This window comes from Halichoeres trimaculatus, unplaced genomic scaffold (assembly GCF_033239565.1).
Source record: "Halichoeres trimaculatus isolate MK-OKI-2021-1 unplaced genomic scaffold, fHalTri1.1 fHalTri1_scaffold_14, whole genome shotgun sequence".
Classification (NCBI taxonomy): Eukaryota; Metazoa; Chordata; class Actinopteri; order Labriformes; family Labridae; genus Halichoeres; species Halichoeres trimaculatus.
Window position 1 is genome coordinate 3,001,553 of NW_027437192.1, and position 19,710 is coordinate 3,021,262.

General features: G+C 43.3%; 1 protein-coding gene across 2 annotated transcripts in view; it reads right to left on the minus strand.

Moving 5' to 3' along the window:
- Positions 1–19,710, minus strand: part of grin2da (glutamate receptor, ionotropic, N-methyl D-aspartate 2D, a) — a 317,004-nt gene that overhangs the window by 153,702 nt on the left and 143,592 nt on the right. For both annotated transcript variants that reach the window (XM_074686909.1, XM_074686908.1), the window contains 2 exons: positions 18,481–18,747; positions 4,218–4,405 (listed from right to left, as the gene is read on the minus strand). In XM_074686909.1, coding sequence (XP_074543010.1) covers positions 4,218–4,405; positions 18,481–18,747 — 455 coding nt within the window. The remainder of the gene's footprint in view (positions 1–4,217; positions 4,406–18,480; positions 18,748–19,710) is intronic.

Consider the following 19,710-nt stretch of genomic DNA (forward strand, 5'->3'; position numbering starts at 1 on the left):
AGGTAATAAAAGCCTGATTTAACGACTGTGCTTATACGTTTGTTGAGTTTAAAACCGTGGTCCATGGTGACGCCAAAGTCGGTAATAAAGGGTTGAACATTTTCTTTCAGGGAGTCCAAGTCTATAAGGGGATCATTTGGTCCAAAGAAAGACCATCTCTGTTTCCTCCTCATTTAAAAGAAAAGACGATCTTGGCTCAACCAAGCCTGTCACCTAGGGTGTCAGGGGGCCTATGGCACTCTTGGAGATAGGTAAATCAATCAATCAATCAATCATTACAAGTGTGAACCTATAGCATAGTTAACTTGCTACAAATCAGCCTTTTGTGCAAAGCCAAGTCTTGAGTTTTTTACCCTGAAGCTGGAGTCAAGTTGCAAGTCATCAAATTTGCAACTCGAGTCCAACTGTCGGCTCTGTATATTTTATTTTTGCTACAGTCCTGCTGTGCAAGTAATCTGCAAATGCGTAGAAAAAAAAACAGTCTTTAAGAGGAGGGTTTTTTTGCCCTGAGCTCAGACTCCCAGGCTCAGGCTGCCAGGTGTGGAGCTATTATTCCAGCACAGTGCCTCAGCCACTATGATTTCCGCACTCTCTTTGGCTCTTTTGGATCATTTTGCGGAGGTAGACAATATTATAACTTTTTTTCCCACAAAAATAAGAAATGTTAAACTGAAATAAAAAACTTCATTTTTTTCTATTAAGACCAGGTGATAAATGGTGATGAACAGAAGGACTGCAAGGCTCCAAAATAATCCAACAGAGCCAAAGACGGTGTTGGATGTGTAGCGACTGAGGCATGGTGCTACAATAATAGCTCTATACCTAGCAGCCTGAGCTCAGGGCAAACTGACTCGTCTCTGACAGATTTTTTTTCTGTACATTTGCAGATCACTTACACGGCAGGACTGCAGCAAAAATCATGTGTAACCTATGCAGACAGCCAATTAGGAGGCCCGCCTCAGCTGTGGCTAACGTTTTGTGTAGGGCTGCAACTAACGATTATTTTAGTAATCCATTTGTCTGACGATTATATTCACGGTTAATCGATTAATCTGAAAAAAAAGGATGAGAATGTATAATAGCAAGATTCACAAAACCAAACGTTGTTATTTAAGTTGATGACTATTGTTTTCTTCATGATATAAATAAAGAAACATCTTCTTTAAAGTAGTTAAAGCTGATTAGATGCTACATTTATAAAGTATAAAAAGTGATATGAATGTATTGTCACTCAAAGAATCAACAGTGGGTTTTTTTCAGGGTTTTGTACTGTGTTCTGGTACCGTGTTCAACGTGCAGCACAGTGTGATTATCACTGGTGTTTAAATCCACGCAGCCCCGTGCTGAAGCTCCTACAGCTGAGGAGAGAATTTACATGTATTAAACCAGCTCTGCAGCGTCGTATCTTCAAACTGCTGCTGAAACCAAGCTCTTAGTTTAAAAAAAAAAACACGAGGATGAGCCAGAGAGTAAACCCTCCTCTTTCATCCCTGATGGAGCAAACACTCCTCACACCTCCCTGTTTTTCGCTCCTCACCGAGGTAGAGTTTTACAACCACCTGCTCCGTCTGTGATGTATCCCCCGCTGCAGGCCTGACCTGATTTCACCACAGGGATCATTAAATTCTCCTCTAATCTAATCCATACAGACTAACCAAGTGAATCCAGGTGAAAGGTGGGTGCCTTTATTGATTTTAACCGTTAAATTCAGCTCCGTCATGAAAGGGAGCAGAAAGAGGCGAGTGAGAAAGGATTTTACACCTCATGAAAACGCTTCAATAATGCAGGGTGCGGGTTAAAGTTGTATGTTTTTTTTTTTTTATTATTATTGCAACAGAAATCCAGGGTTGTTTGTGAAGCACCAAGATCTTTTTCAGTTTCATTTCTACTCTGCAGCAGAGGAAGGAAGATGATGGCAAAGCTTTGCACTTTTAGAGGTTTTAAATTCTGGTCGTTCTGCTGCTTTCAACACAGTCGACCATGCAACTCTTTTGGACAACTCTGAAGACCGTGTTGGCGTCAGGGGAGCGCATTATGTTGGTTTAAGTCTTACCAGTCAGAAAGTTCCTGTGCTGTCAGGCTGGGGGCCTCCACCTCGTCTGATGCCCTGCTTCCCTGTGGAGTCCCCCAGGGTTCAATTCTTGGCCCAATCCTGTTTTCCAGACAATTTGACTCGAGTTGCAAATTTGACGACTTGCAACTGGACTCGACTTAAAGGGATAGTTCAGTTTTTTTGAAGTGGGGTTGTATGAGCTCTATGTGACCACTAAGGACATTAGATACAGTAGAAAGTTGTCTCCTCTCCCTCAGTAAGACACAAACTGAAACTTCATCGGCGCTGTCATAGTCACTCATTTTGAATTTCCTACGCTGCCTCACAATCCTTAGAGTACAAACAAAAGAATCACGATACTTGATCAAACTTACACGAGGCTACAACCTGGGTCTGTACAATGGGATCCATCGGGGCAGAGACAGCTCCGCTCCTAAAACTGCATCAATCATCCAAAAACTCCTGTTTTTCACCAACATTCCATCATGGTCCGCTCCGGGTTAGTCCTCTGCTGCAGTCTGTGTCACTCCAGACAGCGCTGTGTGGCTGTACTGACCTCTGAACTGACGAAGACTTTGTTTACGTTTGTCCCTCAAAGAAAGGAGTCAGCTCTCCAGAGAGTACTGCGCAGTTTTAGGAGCGGCGCTGTCTATGCCCCCATGGATCCCATTATACGGACATCCGCTGCACGATTTTGGATCTAAATATCTCCCGAAGCACTGCTTGGATCAGGAAAGCCTTCTGGGTGAGTATTTTGTTCTACTTCATTCTATAAACAATGTAAAAGCTGTATAAACCGAACTTATCCTTTAAAAGGGGCATTTACAGTGAGAGGAAGTGCAGTGTTGTCAGTGGGGCACAGATTTATATAAGGCAACCAATTTTACTGTGACAGTTCATATGCACATTATTTGGATTTTGTGGAGCAGAAGGAGAAGAGCGTGACCGTAAAATGAAAGTTATGCCAAGGAAATAAGAGGCTGAATACTGCATGGAACACAACCGCGAATCTCTTGAAGCATCTAAAGATGTATCAGGGGGATAAAGTAGTGTAACGAGTAGTGTAACTTCTTTACTATTTCCATGGAGTAATCAAGTAGTGTAAGGCACTACTTTTTTCAATAGTAACTAGTAACGGGTAACTCTTTACTTTTTTGAGTGACGGACCCCAACTCTGTGGACGGACATATCAAAGTTTGAGGAATTTGGATCACACAGAAGTACATTTGTGAGACACAGAACAAAGGAAGAGATGCTGGGAGAGTGCCTGACGCCATCTATAAAGAAAGGTGGGGGTAACATGATGGTCTGGGGTTGCTTTGGTGCTGGTTTGGTGGGAGATTTGTTCAAGGTTGAAGGGATTTTGAAGAAGTAAGGCTATCACTCCATTTTGCAACGCCATGCCATACCCTGTGGACAGCGTTTGATTGGAGCCAGTTTCATCCAAGAAGAAGACAACGACCCAAAGCACAAATCCAAAATGTGCAAGAACTATTTAGAGATGAAGCAGGAAATGTAATGGAGTCACCAGATCTCAACCCAATTAAGCTGTTGTGGGAGCAGCTTGACTGTATGGTAGCAAGAAGTGCCCATCCAGCCAATCCAACTTGTGGGAGGAGCTTCTAGAAGTGTGGGGTGAAATTTCTCCAGATTACCTCGACAAATTAGCAGCTTGAATACCAAGGGTCTGCACAACTGTAGTTGCTGCGAATGGAGGATTCTTTGACGAAAGCAGAGTTTGAAGGAAAAATTATCTTTTGAAATATGTGATAAATAAAAAAAGTTTTCAGTCCCCCTAAAGTCTGGCTCACCCAGTCTGGATTGTAATTCACATGAACACCTGATCTCTAAACATCATCCCTCACATGTGCTGAGACCCTGACTCAGGGAAACCCTCCTCTGGGGGAGAACATCATGGTTTAATAAACACATCCTGTTATCAGCTTTTATATTTAAACCGTCAGCTATAACCTCAGGAGGAGCCTTGAGGAAAAAGATGCTACACTTCAAGGACGACCTTGCGTTTCAGTAACGCTGCTCTGTATGATCTGGCGGCGATGTGGGAGACCCATGAGAGCGTCGAGGAAACGTGAGCATCATCACCATGAGTACAACCTGCACACGTCTTGAATTATTCAAAGCGGAGCGTCGGCTCGTTTAGTACCTGCGCGGCTCGTCCCTCCAGCCTTGCGGCCGTATGGCGAACAAGGCCTTTGGCAGTCCCTCCAGGCCCAAACCGGACAGGGCGGGCCCCACGGCGAACCACATGTGACTGGGCCCGGCCTGACCCGCCGCCCAGGCTGCTCGGAAAACCAGCTCGGCCTCCTCCAGGGAGCAGTAGAGGAGGCGCACCTGAGGAAAGAGAAACAGGATTAAACTCTTCTTACAGCACAGACGGATTAAACACCTGGGTGGGTTTAAGAGTAGATGAATTTTTCAAAAGAAAGGAGAAAAATGGCACCAAAGAGAGGAAAGAGGAAAGGAAGGAATGAAATAATCATCATGAGATTGGAAAAATGTTCCCAGGATGAAATTCTGTGTGAAGCAGAGCAGCGAGGAGGAGATGGATGATTAAAGGAGAAGACGACAAACGGAAAATAAGAAACAAGCAGGAGAAAGACACGAGCTGCTTTACAATCCGGCATGTTCTTTGTGCTCAGCCCCATAATAAGCTTTCATGTTTCCTTTCTGGTTATGGATTTTATTCATTTAAACGTCACTTTTACGCTGGAGCTGCTTTCCGTGGTTATTCTTTAAACGCGCTGAGCCACACTGGAAAAATGGAGCCTCTTGGTCGGCTTGTGTTTCTCCTTCATACATTATTAAAGAGAGGGGAATTAAACGAAGGAGGGGGGGCGAGATTAAAAAGACTAAGTGAGAGTAAAAACCCACAAAACCAGAAGAGGATGAAGCTGGAGAGTGTGTGTGTGTGTGTGTGTATGTGTGTGTGAGTGTGTGAGGGTCCTTCACATGATTACTCAGAGGAAGCTCTTGAAGAATAAATTGTGCCAGAGTTTGTGGGACAAATTTTGGAGGCTGTAAACTGAAATTAGTAAAAAGCTGCAGTGATGGCTCTGCAAACTGAAATGTCTGCTGGGTAGTTGAGTTTTTTTCTGGATCAGATAGTTTTTCAGAAGCTCAAACTGCAAAATAACAGAACATAACATGAGACAAGGCAAGTTTATCTGTAGAGCACAATTCATACACAAGGCAAATCAAAAAATAAAGAGTTGGTTTAATGAAAGGGAAAGCTTTTTTTTCTTTTTTTTGCCTCCCCCCCTATTATAAATCCATACGGGTCAGTTTTGACCCGCAACACCACAGATGTTAATATCGTTAATTATGGAATAGAATAGAATAGAATAGAATAGAATAGAATAGAATAGAATAGAATAGAACTTTATTGTCATTGTAACAAGTACAACAAAATTGAAGTCACAGCAGCAATCAAGAAAACATCAGAAAGAAAGTGCAAAAAGCTCCATAAGAAAATAGATGGTGACATCATTGTCCAGTTCAGCCAGCCTCCACCTCCACAGGGTCCAGGACTGAGCTTCTTCAGCAGTCTGTTCAGTCTCTGTCTCCTGGATCCTGTCTGCTCACAGCAGGTGAAGCTCTTCCAATGTGGCGTTGGTGTCTGGTGTTAGCTCTGTTAGCCATGTCTGTGAATAACATGATGCTAATCTGCCCTCTGGTGTTCCCTCTGTTGCTGGGTTAGCACGGCTAGTTCATCCATCTCATTGGAGATAGATCTTACGTTCCCAATAACGATGGATGGAAGGACAGGTCCATGTCGTCACCTCCCAGTTCACACCTTAGAACCAGCACGCCATCCTCACCTCCTTCTCCTCACCTTGTGGGAAACATCCGGCCTAGCACCAGTTAGCATTGACATGCTACAGGCTGCTAACAGCTGGTTTCACATGTAAACAATGCAGCAATGGTTACATGTAGGATCTCCAGACAAACACAGGAGCAAAAATACCGTATTTCCCGCACTACAAGGCGCTTCGGAGTATAAGGCACACCTTCAATGAATGGCCTATTTGAAAACTGTTTTCATATATAGGGCGCACCGCATTATAAGGCGCACAGAATAGAAGCTAAAGTAGTGGCTGGGGTTGCGTTATGCATCCACTAGATAGAGCTGTGCCAAAGGGAATGTCAACAAAACAGTCAATAAGTCAGTCAAACTCAGGCTACATCCACACGGAGCTGCACATTTTCCTATCCAACTATTTTCTGTGTTTTCAAAAAAAGTGCGCTGTAAAGACGAAGCTGTTTCTGCAGTCCACAAAAGCTGTTTCCAGAGATCAGTTCAAATGCCAGACCTTTGGGGGGTGCTGTATTGCTCTAACAATAAACAAGAGAAGAAGCCCGGGCCAGCCTGTGAGCTAATGTTAGCACTTAGCAGAATTCCTCTTTACAGGTTCTTACTGCTTTCCGCTGTTACTCCGGCGACGCCCCCTAATTATGGTAGGGGTATATATAGGGGTATAAGGCGCATCAGATGATAAGGCGCACTGTCGGCTTTTGAGAAAACTGAAGGCTTATAGGTGCGCCTTGTAGTGCGGAAAATACGGTAGTCAAAATATCGCTGAAGCCACAAAAAGTTTGGTGTCCATGACCAACAAATGAGCCATACAAAGTAATGATCCACTCCAAATACAGAGATTACGAAAAAGAGATGAAAAAAATTACAAGAAACGGACAAAGAAGAGAGAGCTGCTGCAACAGACAGCCATAGCCAACAGGGCGGCGCCTAGCAACTAATTATGCTAGGTCCACTTGGGCGCCAGAAAGTTTCCAGAACACTGGATATAACCTGAGTGAGTGGGGGGGCTTTACAAACTCACAGTCCGAGCGTCTGGTGTGTGGATCCAGTCACATGCTGCGGATGACACGATCCCTCCCACTCAGACGACTGCAGATGGACTCACGGTCGGCGTGAGGTCTAAGATAACACTCCATCGCTGTCAACTTCCTCCTCTGAGTGGAACAGCTATATTTAGACCTCTTTGCATGTTCCAGTCCCTGGCTCTTCATTTGTCATGTATGAAATACAGAGGATCCAGTCTGTCAGAGTCTCATCCTCTCATCCTCTCCTCCTCGGGAGCAGAAGACGCTTCCAGCTTTCTGCCATCTTTCACAAAGACCAGTAATTTGTTATAATTCTGCGCCATCAATCACTTTGTTAGAGCAGGTGTCTCATTCCTCAACGCTCGGACATCTCATTTTGGAAGAAAACATTTCATTTAGATCCCGGTGGCTCTCCGTGTTTTATCGTGACAGAGCTTAATCTCATCAGCATCCACTAACAAATGAAAGACGTGTTTTTTCCAGTTACGGTAAATATTTGTTCAAAGATGAGAGGAGGCTTTAATTTAATTTGCTGCCACATTTTTACCTCGCAGTGTTTCATGTTGTTCAGCGGAAAGATAATTACATTTCCAAATGGAACGCTTTCACTTTTACCCTTGAGCTGCAGCTGCAGAAAAAAGCTTTCTTTGGTGTGTTAGTGTTTGAAAGTGGACTACTTTAAGATTTAAAGACTCAAAGGTCCACTTTTCACTTTCAGAGTCTGAGATAACGGCTGTAAAAGCCAAGTTATCAGTGATGAAACAGGAAGTTCCTTTGGGATATACAGTAAAAGCTGCAGAGGAACACATTTTTGACTACAAATCTATCAACTCATTGATCTGATAGATTTCATGTCCAGTCAAGGTGTTGTCTTCTGTTGGCTCCACTTTTGTCCCCTGGCTGAATATGAGTGTAGCAGTGACCAAGGTTTTAATTGTACTTGACTAAAAATCGTTTTAACGCCATTCATTTTCAGGAGAACATGTATTGCTTTGACTCTTCTCCATTCGAGACCACTCACAGGTGAACAAGTCCCTCCCAGCCAGAGCAGGTGACTGTATGCAATGAACTGCACATGTGTTTGTCTCCTTAGGGTCACTTTTGTCAGTCCCACGTCTGGATGAAGTATGAAAGTTAATTTTTAGAGACGCTGTGAGGAGGATCTGTTTTAATGTGACTGTGTCGCCACCTTCTGGCACAGAGTCTCACGCTCACTGTCGTAAAGATGTGATTTTTAATTAGGCATGTGTTTGTTTTGGGACTTACTTCTTTGTTAAAGTCAAATTTTTACCAGATACAACGCGCTGAGGTAAGGTACAGTACAGTTACATAGCACTACTGTTTGAAACGTGGCATCAAGCTAACATGGTAAGTTTGTACCGTACACCAGTAGCCGGTAGGGTTGCCAACTGTCCCGTATGAGCCTGGACATCCTGTACTTTGGGCTAAATTGGTTTGTCACGTACGGGACCTCAGTTATCCTGTATACAAGTGATGTGTCGGTCGTGAACAAGCCTTTCAGAGTGGACAATGGGAGCTGGCTCCTGATTGGGAGCCAATTAATTTTTTTTTTTTTTTTCGGCTGACAAGACTTTTTTTTTTTTTTTTTTTTTTTTCCTAAAGTCGCACGTGATTGGGAGCCAATTCTGGGTTTTTCTTGTCTCCCAATTTGTTTTTTTTTGTTTGTTTTTTTTTTTAGGCTGCACATGATTGGGAGACACTTAAAAAATTTTTTTGTCTCCCAGACTTTTTTTTTTTTTTTTTTTTTTTTTTTTCTAAAGCCGCACATGATTGGGAGCCAATTCTGGGTTTTTTTTGTCTCCCAATTTTATTATTTTTTCTTTTAAAGCTGCACATGATTGGGAGCTACTTAGAATTTTTATTTTTGTCTCCCAGACTGTTTTTTTTTTTTTTTTTTTTGAATAGTCGTACCTGATTTGGAGCAAATTCCTTTTTTTCAGCTCCTGGCTTTTTTTTTTTTTTTTTTTTTTTTTCTTTTTTTATAAAGCTGCATGCAATTGAGAGCCAATTTGAGATTTTTATAGTCTCCTGGAATTTCTCTCTTTTTTTTTCTTTTTTGCATTTTATAATTTTTTTTTTTTAGCAACCTGTAGAGTGAGTAAATAAAGGCAACTATACTTTTAGGCAATCTAAAAAAAACTAAACAAAATGCTTTTTTTTACATCAATAATTAATTTTGCATACAATTTTACACTATTGCTGGTAATAAATTAATGTAAGCAAGTAAAAAAACTAAAGACCCGCTTGGGAGCCAAAAGAGATGGTTCTCTTAAAGGAGACAGAATTCTCATCACTACGGTATGCTGACTGAGTACCTCTTGTAAATTCAGCAGACTGCACTCAGCAGATCTCACAGAAACAGAAAACCACCCCCTCACTTTTAACAGAGGGATTCATTGTGGAAAACGCATTAAATAAAATTATACTGATTAGATGGCCGTCAAGCCAACCACAGTTAGCCGTTTAACGAACCTATGGTTCAGAAAAGGCAGACAGAGAGTGAACAGGAAGAAGAGCTTAAATGTAAGACAGACTTTAATTCAACAAGTGATGATAAGTTATGTTTTATAACTTTGTCCTGTTGTTTAATGTGTCAGCTTACATTTTGATTCAACATTTGATGACAAACTTCCCTTCTCTTCCAATCACTATAACAGTGATAGTGTATTCTATGAAAGCTGGGCCCTGTTCTACGAAGCAGGATTACTGCCTAGCGAGGTAGCTTTGAGGATAGGTTCAGGATTCCCTGTTCTACGACACGGGATCACTCCTCAGCGAGGCGAGTCTCCATGGCAACATACGCTGAACGGCTAACCTGCTCCAGGGCAGGTTAGGTTCCAGATTGAACTCGCGGACTTTAAAAACCCCGCCCACCGACCAATGAGCCCTCACGGCTTGTCTGTTCTTAGAGGATCCCGTGGACATCGGAGCCCGACCCACTCTCTTTTTCAGATGACCACCTTTATGAAAGTTACCGGTTTTCCAGGGAGGGGTTGGTAGTACATGACACTTTCTACAGGTAGTTAAAGGGAATGAAGAACTCTCATTGCCGTAATAAGATCTTCAATGCCAACACTTCTGTTCCATGACAATATTTTATTGCCCGTATTAAAATTGTGACAGGAATTCATGTAGGGTTCATGTGGGCTACATATCACACAAAAAATGTAAACACGATAGGAATGAACAAATGAATAAATTAATCTAAGAAATAAATTAGTTTGTTGCATGTTACAGTAAAAGTGCATGGTGAACAGTGCTGTTTCAGGATGAGAATGGCACAAAAGATTTTTTTTTTTGCACTACACTTACGCATTTAGACTGTCAGCAATTTTCTGTCAGCACTCCTTCCGTGCTTTAGCAGCGGCGACGGTGTTGCTTTTAACGTTAATTACATGTTTCACCTCGTCATTCTTCGTCATGATCACCTCCTGCTCCTCCTGTGTGAAGTATGCGGTCCTTCTCTCTCCGCCTGCTCTGACGCTCCAGGCTGCTCCATGTTCTCGATTGGTCAGATGCAGCGGGCTCCGTCTTATATGCGTGCACGCGCTCATCGCCTAGCTGGATCCACTTATGAGGTTGATAACCAGCGTCGTAAAACCGTGTAGCGAGACCGCCGGCTACCGCGCTCAGTTCAGCGAGGTAGCTCCAAAGCTATCTCACTAGACTGAACTTGCTTCGTAGAACAGGGCCCTGATGCAAGGTATGTCTAATTAACGTTTTGAATCATCTCTTCCACTGTCACTTCATGTCTTGATTGATTTGAAAAAGATTTGGGACATGACATGTGAAAGCGTCAAGTCATGCAAAATAATAAAGTCAAGACAAAGGTAAGGTGATGTGTAGTGTTGTCGGTCAGTTTGGCAAAAGAAACGTGGATAACCTGCAAAACAGAAAAGACTGTGCAGTATATGCACCCTGCATTTCCAGTTGAATCAGAATACCACTTTACCACCGCTGAATACCACCGGGCTGTAGCGCTACTAGCAGCCTGGTGATACGACATAGCCGTAGGCTAACGCGACAACAAGCTAACTGTCAGTTCGTACAGTAGTTAAGCAGTCTTCCATATGTAGCTCTACTCATGGCCCATAGTAGCATTTTGAAATAACCTGTAACCTGTAATATTGGCTCTGATGATCTCATTTTAAAGTCTATTGTTTGAAAACCAACTCCAGTAAAGAGGAGCAGAGATGGACTCTGTCCAGTGAGGAGCTCTCGTCAGGTGTTCCCGGTCTGCAGGGGCCAGGATCTGTCAGAAGAGGTCAGATGAAAGGAAACTAGAGGAGCAGCATCGGGGTTATGTGAGGTAAAGATCCCAGGTCAGAGGTCTGGTCTCCTGGTCTCATCAGAGGCCAGACCTCATGGTGCTGTACGTGTCAGTAATCCGGCCTCTGATCCCCGCTGTGCTGGTTCATCAGGTTTCAGGAGAGCAGACCTGCTGCCAGCGTCTTTGTCTGTAAAGTGATTTTTTTCTCATGATCCTGTATTTATTCATTGTTGTGCGCTGTTGTTCACACTCCTGTTCCATTTTAAAACACTGCCTGCGTCGCTGAATGCCAATTTCTGCATAATCCTCCCGTGACGCTCGGGCTTTTGATGCTGAACCGGAGCCTCTGTCTCATCGAGTATCTATAGAAGCTGTGTGATGAGGGCTTGTGCTCTGCTGTTTGTGAATTGGACGAGCTGTGTGTGCTAAAACCTGCCCCCTCACACACACACACACACACACACACACTCACACACGGTTGTTGATGAGATTTGCTGCTCTGTGCTGTGCTGTGAGTGTAACGCAGACAGAAGTAGCAGTTTCCTGTTTCCTCACCGCTCTCCAACACTCCTCACACTCTGCATCTGGATGTGAACAATCTGTAATTCATTTACACCTGGAATTAAAATTAGCCTCCAGTGGCCCTGAAGAGCGGCTCGCATTAAACGGCATAAATACGCCTCGCTGACCTGACAACTTCCTGTCGCGGCTAATGCAGAATTATTAATCCAACGTGTCTTTTATGCAGAGCATCAGAAGCTCCGGGGAGGCTGCACCGCTGCACCAGCCATTTATTTCACTTCAAAGCTTGCCTCCACCCATTAGCATAGCGCGGCCATCAGCTGATGATTCGCATCAGTGTTGTGACTGGTAAGCAGGATCACAGGCGGGCTGTTTCTCTCGACGTGTCTGAATCACTTAAGTTTGTCATTACAGGAGAGTCAGTGCATGAAGAATCAGGCGGTGAGACCACAAATAAAACCTGTGTGCTCTGTTTCTGCTGCGTCTGTGGTACACTCAGAGCGGCAGTGGTAGGTTTGTTATTTTGGCGGCAGAGTAAACTGGAAACTTTGACAAATATTTACCTGTTTGCACGTTAAGGCGACCAAACACTGCTTTAATATTCTGGAGTTAAGTTCCAGCTGTCGCTCTGCTTTTGGTGAAAGTGATTCTCCGGGATGGAACAAGTTGGGTCCTATCACAAGGTTTAGGGCAGAAATTACCCCTACAGCAGTGTTTTTGTGCAGCAGAAGCCCAGAGCGCTCGCACCAAACACCCCCTCCCTGCTCCTCTGCTGGTTTCCTCTGCACTCAGACGGGGCCATATTTTACTTGACCAAACACACAAATAAACAGACTCCCACCAAAAACATTTGATATGGGTCTGCATTCACGCTTTATTTAGAGAATTTTCAGCGCGTTACTTTCACACAAAAACACCGCTAAATAAGGCTCTAGTTCTCAACGTGTCGTAAAACGGTGCTACCTCCGCTGCAGAGCCACAGCTGGCTACGAGGCACTCACCGCTTAGTGTATCAGTCCGAGTGCGTGGGTAGTCTGCCAGGACGAAGAGACAAGGGATGGACATGGTCAGCAACAATACTCAGGTAGGCTGTGGACTTTAGTCAAGTCAAGTCAGCTTTATTCATAGAGCACCTTCAAGAAGACAGCAGTCGATCAAAGTGCTGTACACAAATACAAAGAAATAAGTTAATATAACAATAAAAACAATAAAAAGATAGAAAAAACATTGTAATAAAACTGTAAAAATTTAAAAACTAAAAACTAAGGTGCCTGTGATTTGTAAAAGCTCATTGATGAAACGCCAGGGAGAAAAAGTGCGTCTTTAAGGAAGATTTAAAAATCTCTATGGTCGGGGAGGCTCTTATGTGGCTGAGGAGACTGTTCCACAGTCTGGGGGCAGCTGCTGCAAAGACCCTGTCACCTCTCCACTTAAGTCTGGTTTTGGGAACCTCCAACAGCAGCTGGTCAGAAGATCTAAGGGCTCTGGTTGGGGAGTATAGATGTAGCATTTCAGACAGGTAGAGAGGGGCAAGACCATTGAGGGCTTTAAAAGCGATTAAAAGAATTTTAAAATCAATGCGAAAACGGACTGGGAGCCAGTGGAGGGACGCCAAGACTGGTGTAATGTGGTCGTGCTTTTTCTTTCCAGAGAGGAGTCGAGCAGCAGCGTTCTGGATGAGCTGAAGGTGGTTAATTGATGACTTATCCATGCCAATGTATAAAGAGTTACAGTAGTCAAGTCTACATGTAACAAAGGCATGGATAGTCTTTTCAAGATCTGCCTGTGAAAAGTAGGCCTTAGTCTTAAGCTGCGTTTCCACCAAGCGGTACGGGTCGGTTCAGTACAGTTTGGAATGGTTTGGGACAGTTTAGTCTGATCCCGTTTGCGTTTCCACAGCAAACTGTGCCCTCTCGTGGTGGGCGGCGTGTAAGCCGCATGCCGGAAGCCACAGCTGGTAAACAATAGCGCGACGCCGTAGCAGCTTATCCCGCTATTAAATCCAACAAAGAAGAAAACGCGACACAGTAAACAAAGAGCACGGATGGAAGACATGCAGCATTTCGTCCTCTCTGTGATTTTCATGTAACTCTCTGTTACGAAGTGCAATCAAGCTTTGTTTCAGAGAAGTCTGTGAGCCGCAAGGAGAAATGCAGCCACTGTCGGGGTGAGTGACGAATCTTTTGACCAATCAACCGTCTGCAGTGTGTTGCTCCACCTTCCGAGAGCGGATCGGTTCAGTCTGGCACCCATACGAAAGGGTCCCAAAAAAGTGGGACGGCTCGTCTCGGTTTTTAGGGATCCGTCCCGATGATCTCTGTCTTAGATTCATTGAGTTTAAGAAAATTTTCCCTCATCCAAGCCTTCACGTCACTTAAGCAATCGAGAAAAGCCTGCACAGTGTCCTGGCCTAGCGATCTTAGCGGCATGTATATTTGAACATCATCAGCAAAACAGTGAAAAGAGATTTGATGCTTCTGAAAGACATCCCCAAGTGGCAACATGTACAGAAGGAAAAGAATAGGACCCAGGATGGATCCTTGAGGGACTCCACAGAAACCAAGCTCAGTTGGTACTAAGGCACCCAAAGTGAGCCAAGAAAATCTCCCCCACACCATTACACCACCAGCAGCAGCCTGAACCGTTGATACAAGGCAGGATGGATCCATGCTTTCATGTTGTTGAGGCCAAATTCTGACCCTACCATCTGAATGTGGAGCAGAAATCCAGACTCATCAGACCAGGCAACGTTTCTCCAATCTTCTATTGTCCAGTTTTGGTGTTGCTGTGTGAATTGTAGCCTCAGTTTCCTGTTCTTAGCTGACAGGAGGGTCACCCGGTGTGGTCTTCTGCTGCTGTAGCCCATCTGCCTCAAGGTTGGACGTGTTGTGTGTTCAGAGATGCTCTTCTGCAGACCTCGGTTGTAACCAGTGGTTATTTGAGTTACTGTTGCCTTTCTATCAGCTCCAACCAGTCTGTCCATTCTCCTCTGACCTCTGGCATCAACAAGGCATTTTGTCCCACAGAACTGCTGCTCACTGGATATTTTCTCTTTTTGGGACCATTCTCTGTAAACCCTAGAGATGGTTGTGGGTTAAAATCCCAGTAGATCAGCAGGTTCTGAAATACTCAGACCAACAACCATGCCACGTTCAAAGTCCCTTAAATCACCAAATATATATATATATATATATATATATATATATATATATATTAAGAGCCCAACAGAGTTCATTGGTTCTCCAGTCTTCAGTCTTTCATGTCACTTTCATTACATTTCGTCATGTTGGCCCTGACCCCATGTTATTGGTCCATTCTTCCACTCTCCTCCTCTCTGTCTCTCCCTTTCACAGACTTCATTTTGACAAAGGTCATTTACAAAGGGGAAATGAGAGAAAGGTATGAAAGGAATGAAAGAGGAACAGTGGGAAAGATGTGAGGGGGGAGGGCATTGTGTGAACGTACAAAGACGAAGGCTGCGGAGGAGGGAGAGAAAGGAGAAAGGATGCTGTTGTACCCGGAAACTCTTTCACATGTGTTCAAAGACAGTCTGCTGTTGATGTCTCTCTCTGTGATTTACATTCACAGAAAGAAACACGAGACAGGATGCAGAGAATAAAACGTGATCACAGACACTGATCCCTGGTCATCTGTGTAAAACCTCCACAAACCAAGCTGCCGTATCTGATGACAAAACCTCAACAGAGGATCTGATTCATCAGAAAAGATGAATCAGAGCTGAAGAGTCCTCGTGCTGAACGCTGTGCTCTCAAACATCCAGGAGAGCGGCTCATTTCAGGATTTCAACAGTAAAACTCTGCAGAGACACATCAAACATCCCGTGTGTGTGTTTCTGTGAGTGTGTAAGTGGTCTCCTGGGACGTCACTGTGAATGAATTGCGTGTCCTCAGTCAACCTCTCCTAAATAAGTCTTTAACTGTAGGGGCTGGTTCAATAGCATCAGATGAAACGGCTTTAAAATGCACAAAGTGGCAGATTAAATCATAACTGCAGGAGCAGAGAGAGGTCTGCACATATATCGATCTGACAAAGTTGATTAACCCGGTATCGAGTTTTAAGAGTCCAACTGAGACTGAAGTGCAGATTTTTCCTGCCACAAACAGACAGCTTATATTTTTCACTTTCATACATCAGCTGTCAGGAACAGAAGAGAGCTTCAAAACCAGTGGATTTATTCTGTCGTATCTCGTTAAGCTGCGGTTCCTCAAGGGACCACACAAGGGTGGCTACAAAAACACCAGAAACTACACACACATCAATTCAAAACAAGAACTTTTCAGGTCTGAATAAATCATTTATCTATTAAAAATTCTAGAATTGAACTTTTGCACATTTGGACCTTAATGAGGTTTTAAGTAGAGCTACAACTGGAACTGACGGCCATTTTTATAAACTTCCCTCTGCATCCATCCCCAAATGTTCTCTGTTGGATTTAAATCAGGGGAACATGTGGGATGATCCAAAGAGTGATGTTATTCTCCCTGAAGAAGTCCTTCATCCAGCCAGCATTGTGACCTGCAGCGTTGTCCTGTTGAAAAACCAGCTGTTCCCACACAGACCAGGGCCCTCAGTCATGAAGGACGCCCGCTGCAACATCTGCACGTAACCAGCCGCCGTTTGACCACCCTGCTCCACCTGAAGCTCCAGAGTTCACTGAATGAAAAAGCCCCAGATCATGATGGACCCCCTCCACTGTGCCGGGTAGAAAACATCTCAGGTGGGATCTCCTCGTCATGTCAGGAACGTTGGAGCCATCTGGACCGTCAAAGTGACATTTTTTCTCATCAGAGAATCAAACTTTTTTCCACCTTTAAATGTCCCATGATGCTCCCTGGCAGAGTCTAAACGGGCAGTTTTGTGGCGTTGAAGGAGACGAGGTCTTTGAATTGTTTTTTGTTTTTGAAACCCTTTTCCTGCAGATGTCGTCTGATGGTTATTGGGCTGCAGTCGGCTCCAGCAAACGCCTTCATTTGGGTGGAGGATCGCCCTGTGTCTTGACAGACAGCCAGTCAGATCCTCCAGCTCAGCGCAGGGGTATTTTTTTGGGTCTACCTCTTGACTTTTTTGTCCCATAATGCTCAGGATCTTTCAGAAAATGTAGAATGACTGTCTTACTGCGTCCAACCTCAGCAACAACAGCATCACTCCCTTGAAGATAATCAGTCCACTACAGGAAGCTGAAGTTGTATTTTGGCCTTTTTCAAAACAGCAGCTCTTATGAAATTATCCACACACTTATTGCTAATTTTCAAGAAGTTGCAATAACATCAAATTTGCATCTCTTTTTTTAATATATATAATACGTTTTTTCTTCATTGAAAAAAATAAACATTTTACCCCCCAAAAGTTGCCAAAATGGCCCAATTTATCAAATGTGATGCAAAAATCACATCATAAATAAAATTGTGTACTATTTTTATTTATTTATTTATTTATTTATTTTATTTTATTTTATTTTATTTTATTTTATTTTATTTTATTTATTTACTTATTTATTTATTTATTTATTTATTTATTTATTTATTTATTTATTTATTTATTTATTTATTCATTCATTGGTTAATTTTGTTAAAATGTTCCGGGCCCAAAACGGAATTTTCCACCTATTTTTTGACGAGTCAGGCTTTTAAGGGTTAACTGGAGCTTTTTCCATTTATGGGCGTTGACTGACAGCTGGTAGCAAAGAGGCTTTAGGCTCCACCTCTTTGCTTCATTGTAAATTAACAAAGCTAGGTTGTGTTCTGCATTTCCAATATGGCCTCCTTCAACAGTAGGCTTCATAACTTTGCATCAGAAACAAATGGATGACATCACCACACTATATCCATGTATCATAAAGCCTGAGGACGGAAACCTTTGACATTGCCCAGTACCTGGCAATCAGTATAGGTACACAATGGTACCAATTTCAATACGTTTGTGTGTTTATGTGGTAATAAAATATAAATATGCTTTATTAAAATGACCTACTCTTCCACTCCTTCATAGTCACAAGGATGCGTTTAGGAACCTAAAAGTGGTTTGTTTGACAGACAGGTTTTTGTAAGCATCAATAAAAGTCCCCAACATCTGAGGCTTTAAAACAAATAAACAAAAAACTCTTCATGTCCTCAAAAACAGGGAACAAAAAGAACATATTGGAGCACCTCAGACAAAAACTCAGATATCCAAATAATCTGAAGCAGCTGCTTTCAACTTTCTTTAAAGTCTGGGGGACATTTGGCAGCGTCGTGCATGAACACACTGATGTTTTGATGAATGGCAAACTGCAAAGTTTCATTTGAAACTGATTATTCACAGTGAAGAACCGCTCACGTCCCAGGACGACTTTAGAGACACTAAGAAACTGCGCTTTACGGCAGCCAGAAATGGATTAACAACACCTGGTAGGACTTCAGCGTAGTTTAAAATTAAATAGTTTTAAATTATAGTTCTGTATTTTTTTCCCAAAGGACTTCTTTGCTTTCACAACAAGTATGTGCTTTTGCAAGAGCAACAGCTAACAGCAGTGAGCGGTAGTGCTTGTGGGAAATGGAGTATTGATTTTGGAAAAACACTCCTGATTTTGTCCACAGAGGTCACCAAAATGAAAACTCTGCAGAGAGACTTTGAAGTCTGCTGCAGCACAATGAACACTTTGACGACTTCATTTCAGTCGTCATTTCTCAGAGTGTAAGGAGCGTTGTCTCTCTCCTGATCTGAGGGATAGTAGATCGTGTGTTTCTCTTCTCACCTGTGCTTCGTTGTCTTTGAGCAGCCGCTTGGTTCGAGCCCCTCCGGGATCATCCGTCACGTTAAGCACCACAACGCTCTTCTTCTCCCATCCGATGAAGGAGCCGTCCGTCATCCCCTCCACCATGGCCAGGAAGTCCTCGTAGCCATGGTGACGGGTGGTCACCACGGAGAAGGAGGTCCAGTCGTACTCCTCAAGCACCTCGAAGATGACCTCCAGCTGGAGCGCCGTGGAGCAGGTGAACTGGAGGTAGATGGAGCCGCTTTCCTGAAAGACAGGGGAGCAAGCACAGTCAGGAGGGAATATTTAATCCATGAAATGTAAAGTAGAGTTAGAGCCGGTTCCTCTGTTTGACCTACTTTTACAAAGGTTGCAGCTTCAGTGGGTTTAAACTAATCATCCCTGGTAGTCAGAGCTGTGACAACAATGTTCAGGGTGTATAAAAGCGTAATTTTCCTTTAAGATTTGACAAAAAAGGCTCAAAGAATACTCTGGGGCATGATGCAAACTCCTGTTTCCTGCATGAAAGTCAAAGGCAACATGCTTATCTGTGAGCCGTGAAGCAGGTGGAGCGGCGTGTCGGGGCTGATAAAGAAACCGACACGCAGCCTTCACCTTTACCTTCCTCAATCAAAGGCGCGGTATCAACTCAAATAAACATTTTCACAGCTGGGAGACCTTAAAGGAGGCGAGTAAACACCGTATAAAACAGCGTACCACAATGAGGTGAATGGAGCCTTTAGCTAATGAAACATATTTAAAGGTTTTTCTTCTTTATTCGACCTGTCACATTAACAGACAGAGATGAAAGTGACTGTGGTACTATCAGCTCCACAGATATAATGAACAGCAGAGAGGAAATGGAGATGAATGGCTGAACTTAAAAACAAAGCTGTTTAAAACCTCTCTGTAAACAAAACCAGGGAGAGCGGCCAATTTAGCGAATCAGGAGCCCAAACTCAGGCGCCGAGTCAACAAGACCAAATAAGTCGTCTTTGCTAGTTAACATCAGAGTTATTGCTTCGTTTAAGTATTGTTTTTTAATTGATGTTGGCTCAAAATGCCCATCTGCTTAAGGCCTTATTGATATAATGCTCGACAACCCAGATGTTAATAAGCACAGACGACAGACAGCATCTCATAGCTCAGTGTAGTTTGGCATTATTTGATAGCAAATGCTGCACAAATAGATTTTAAAAGTCCATTCAAGTCGTAGCCAAATGGGAACAC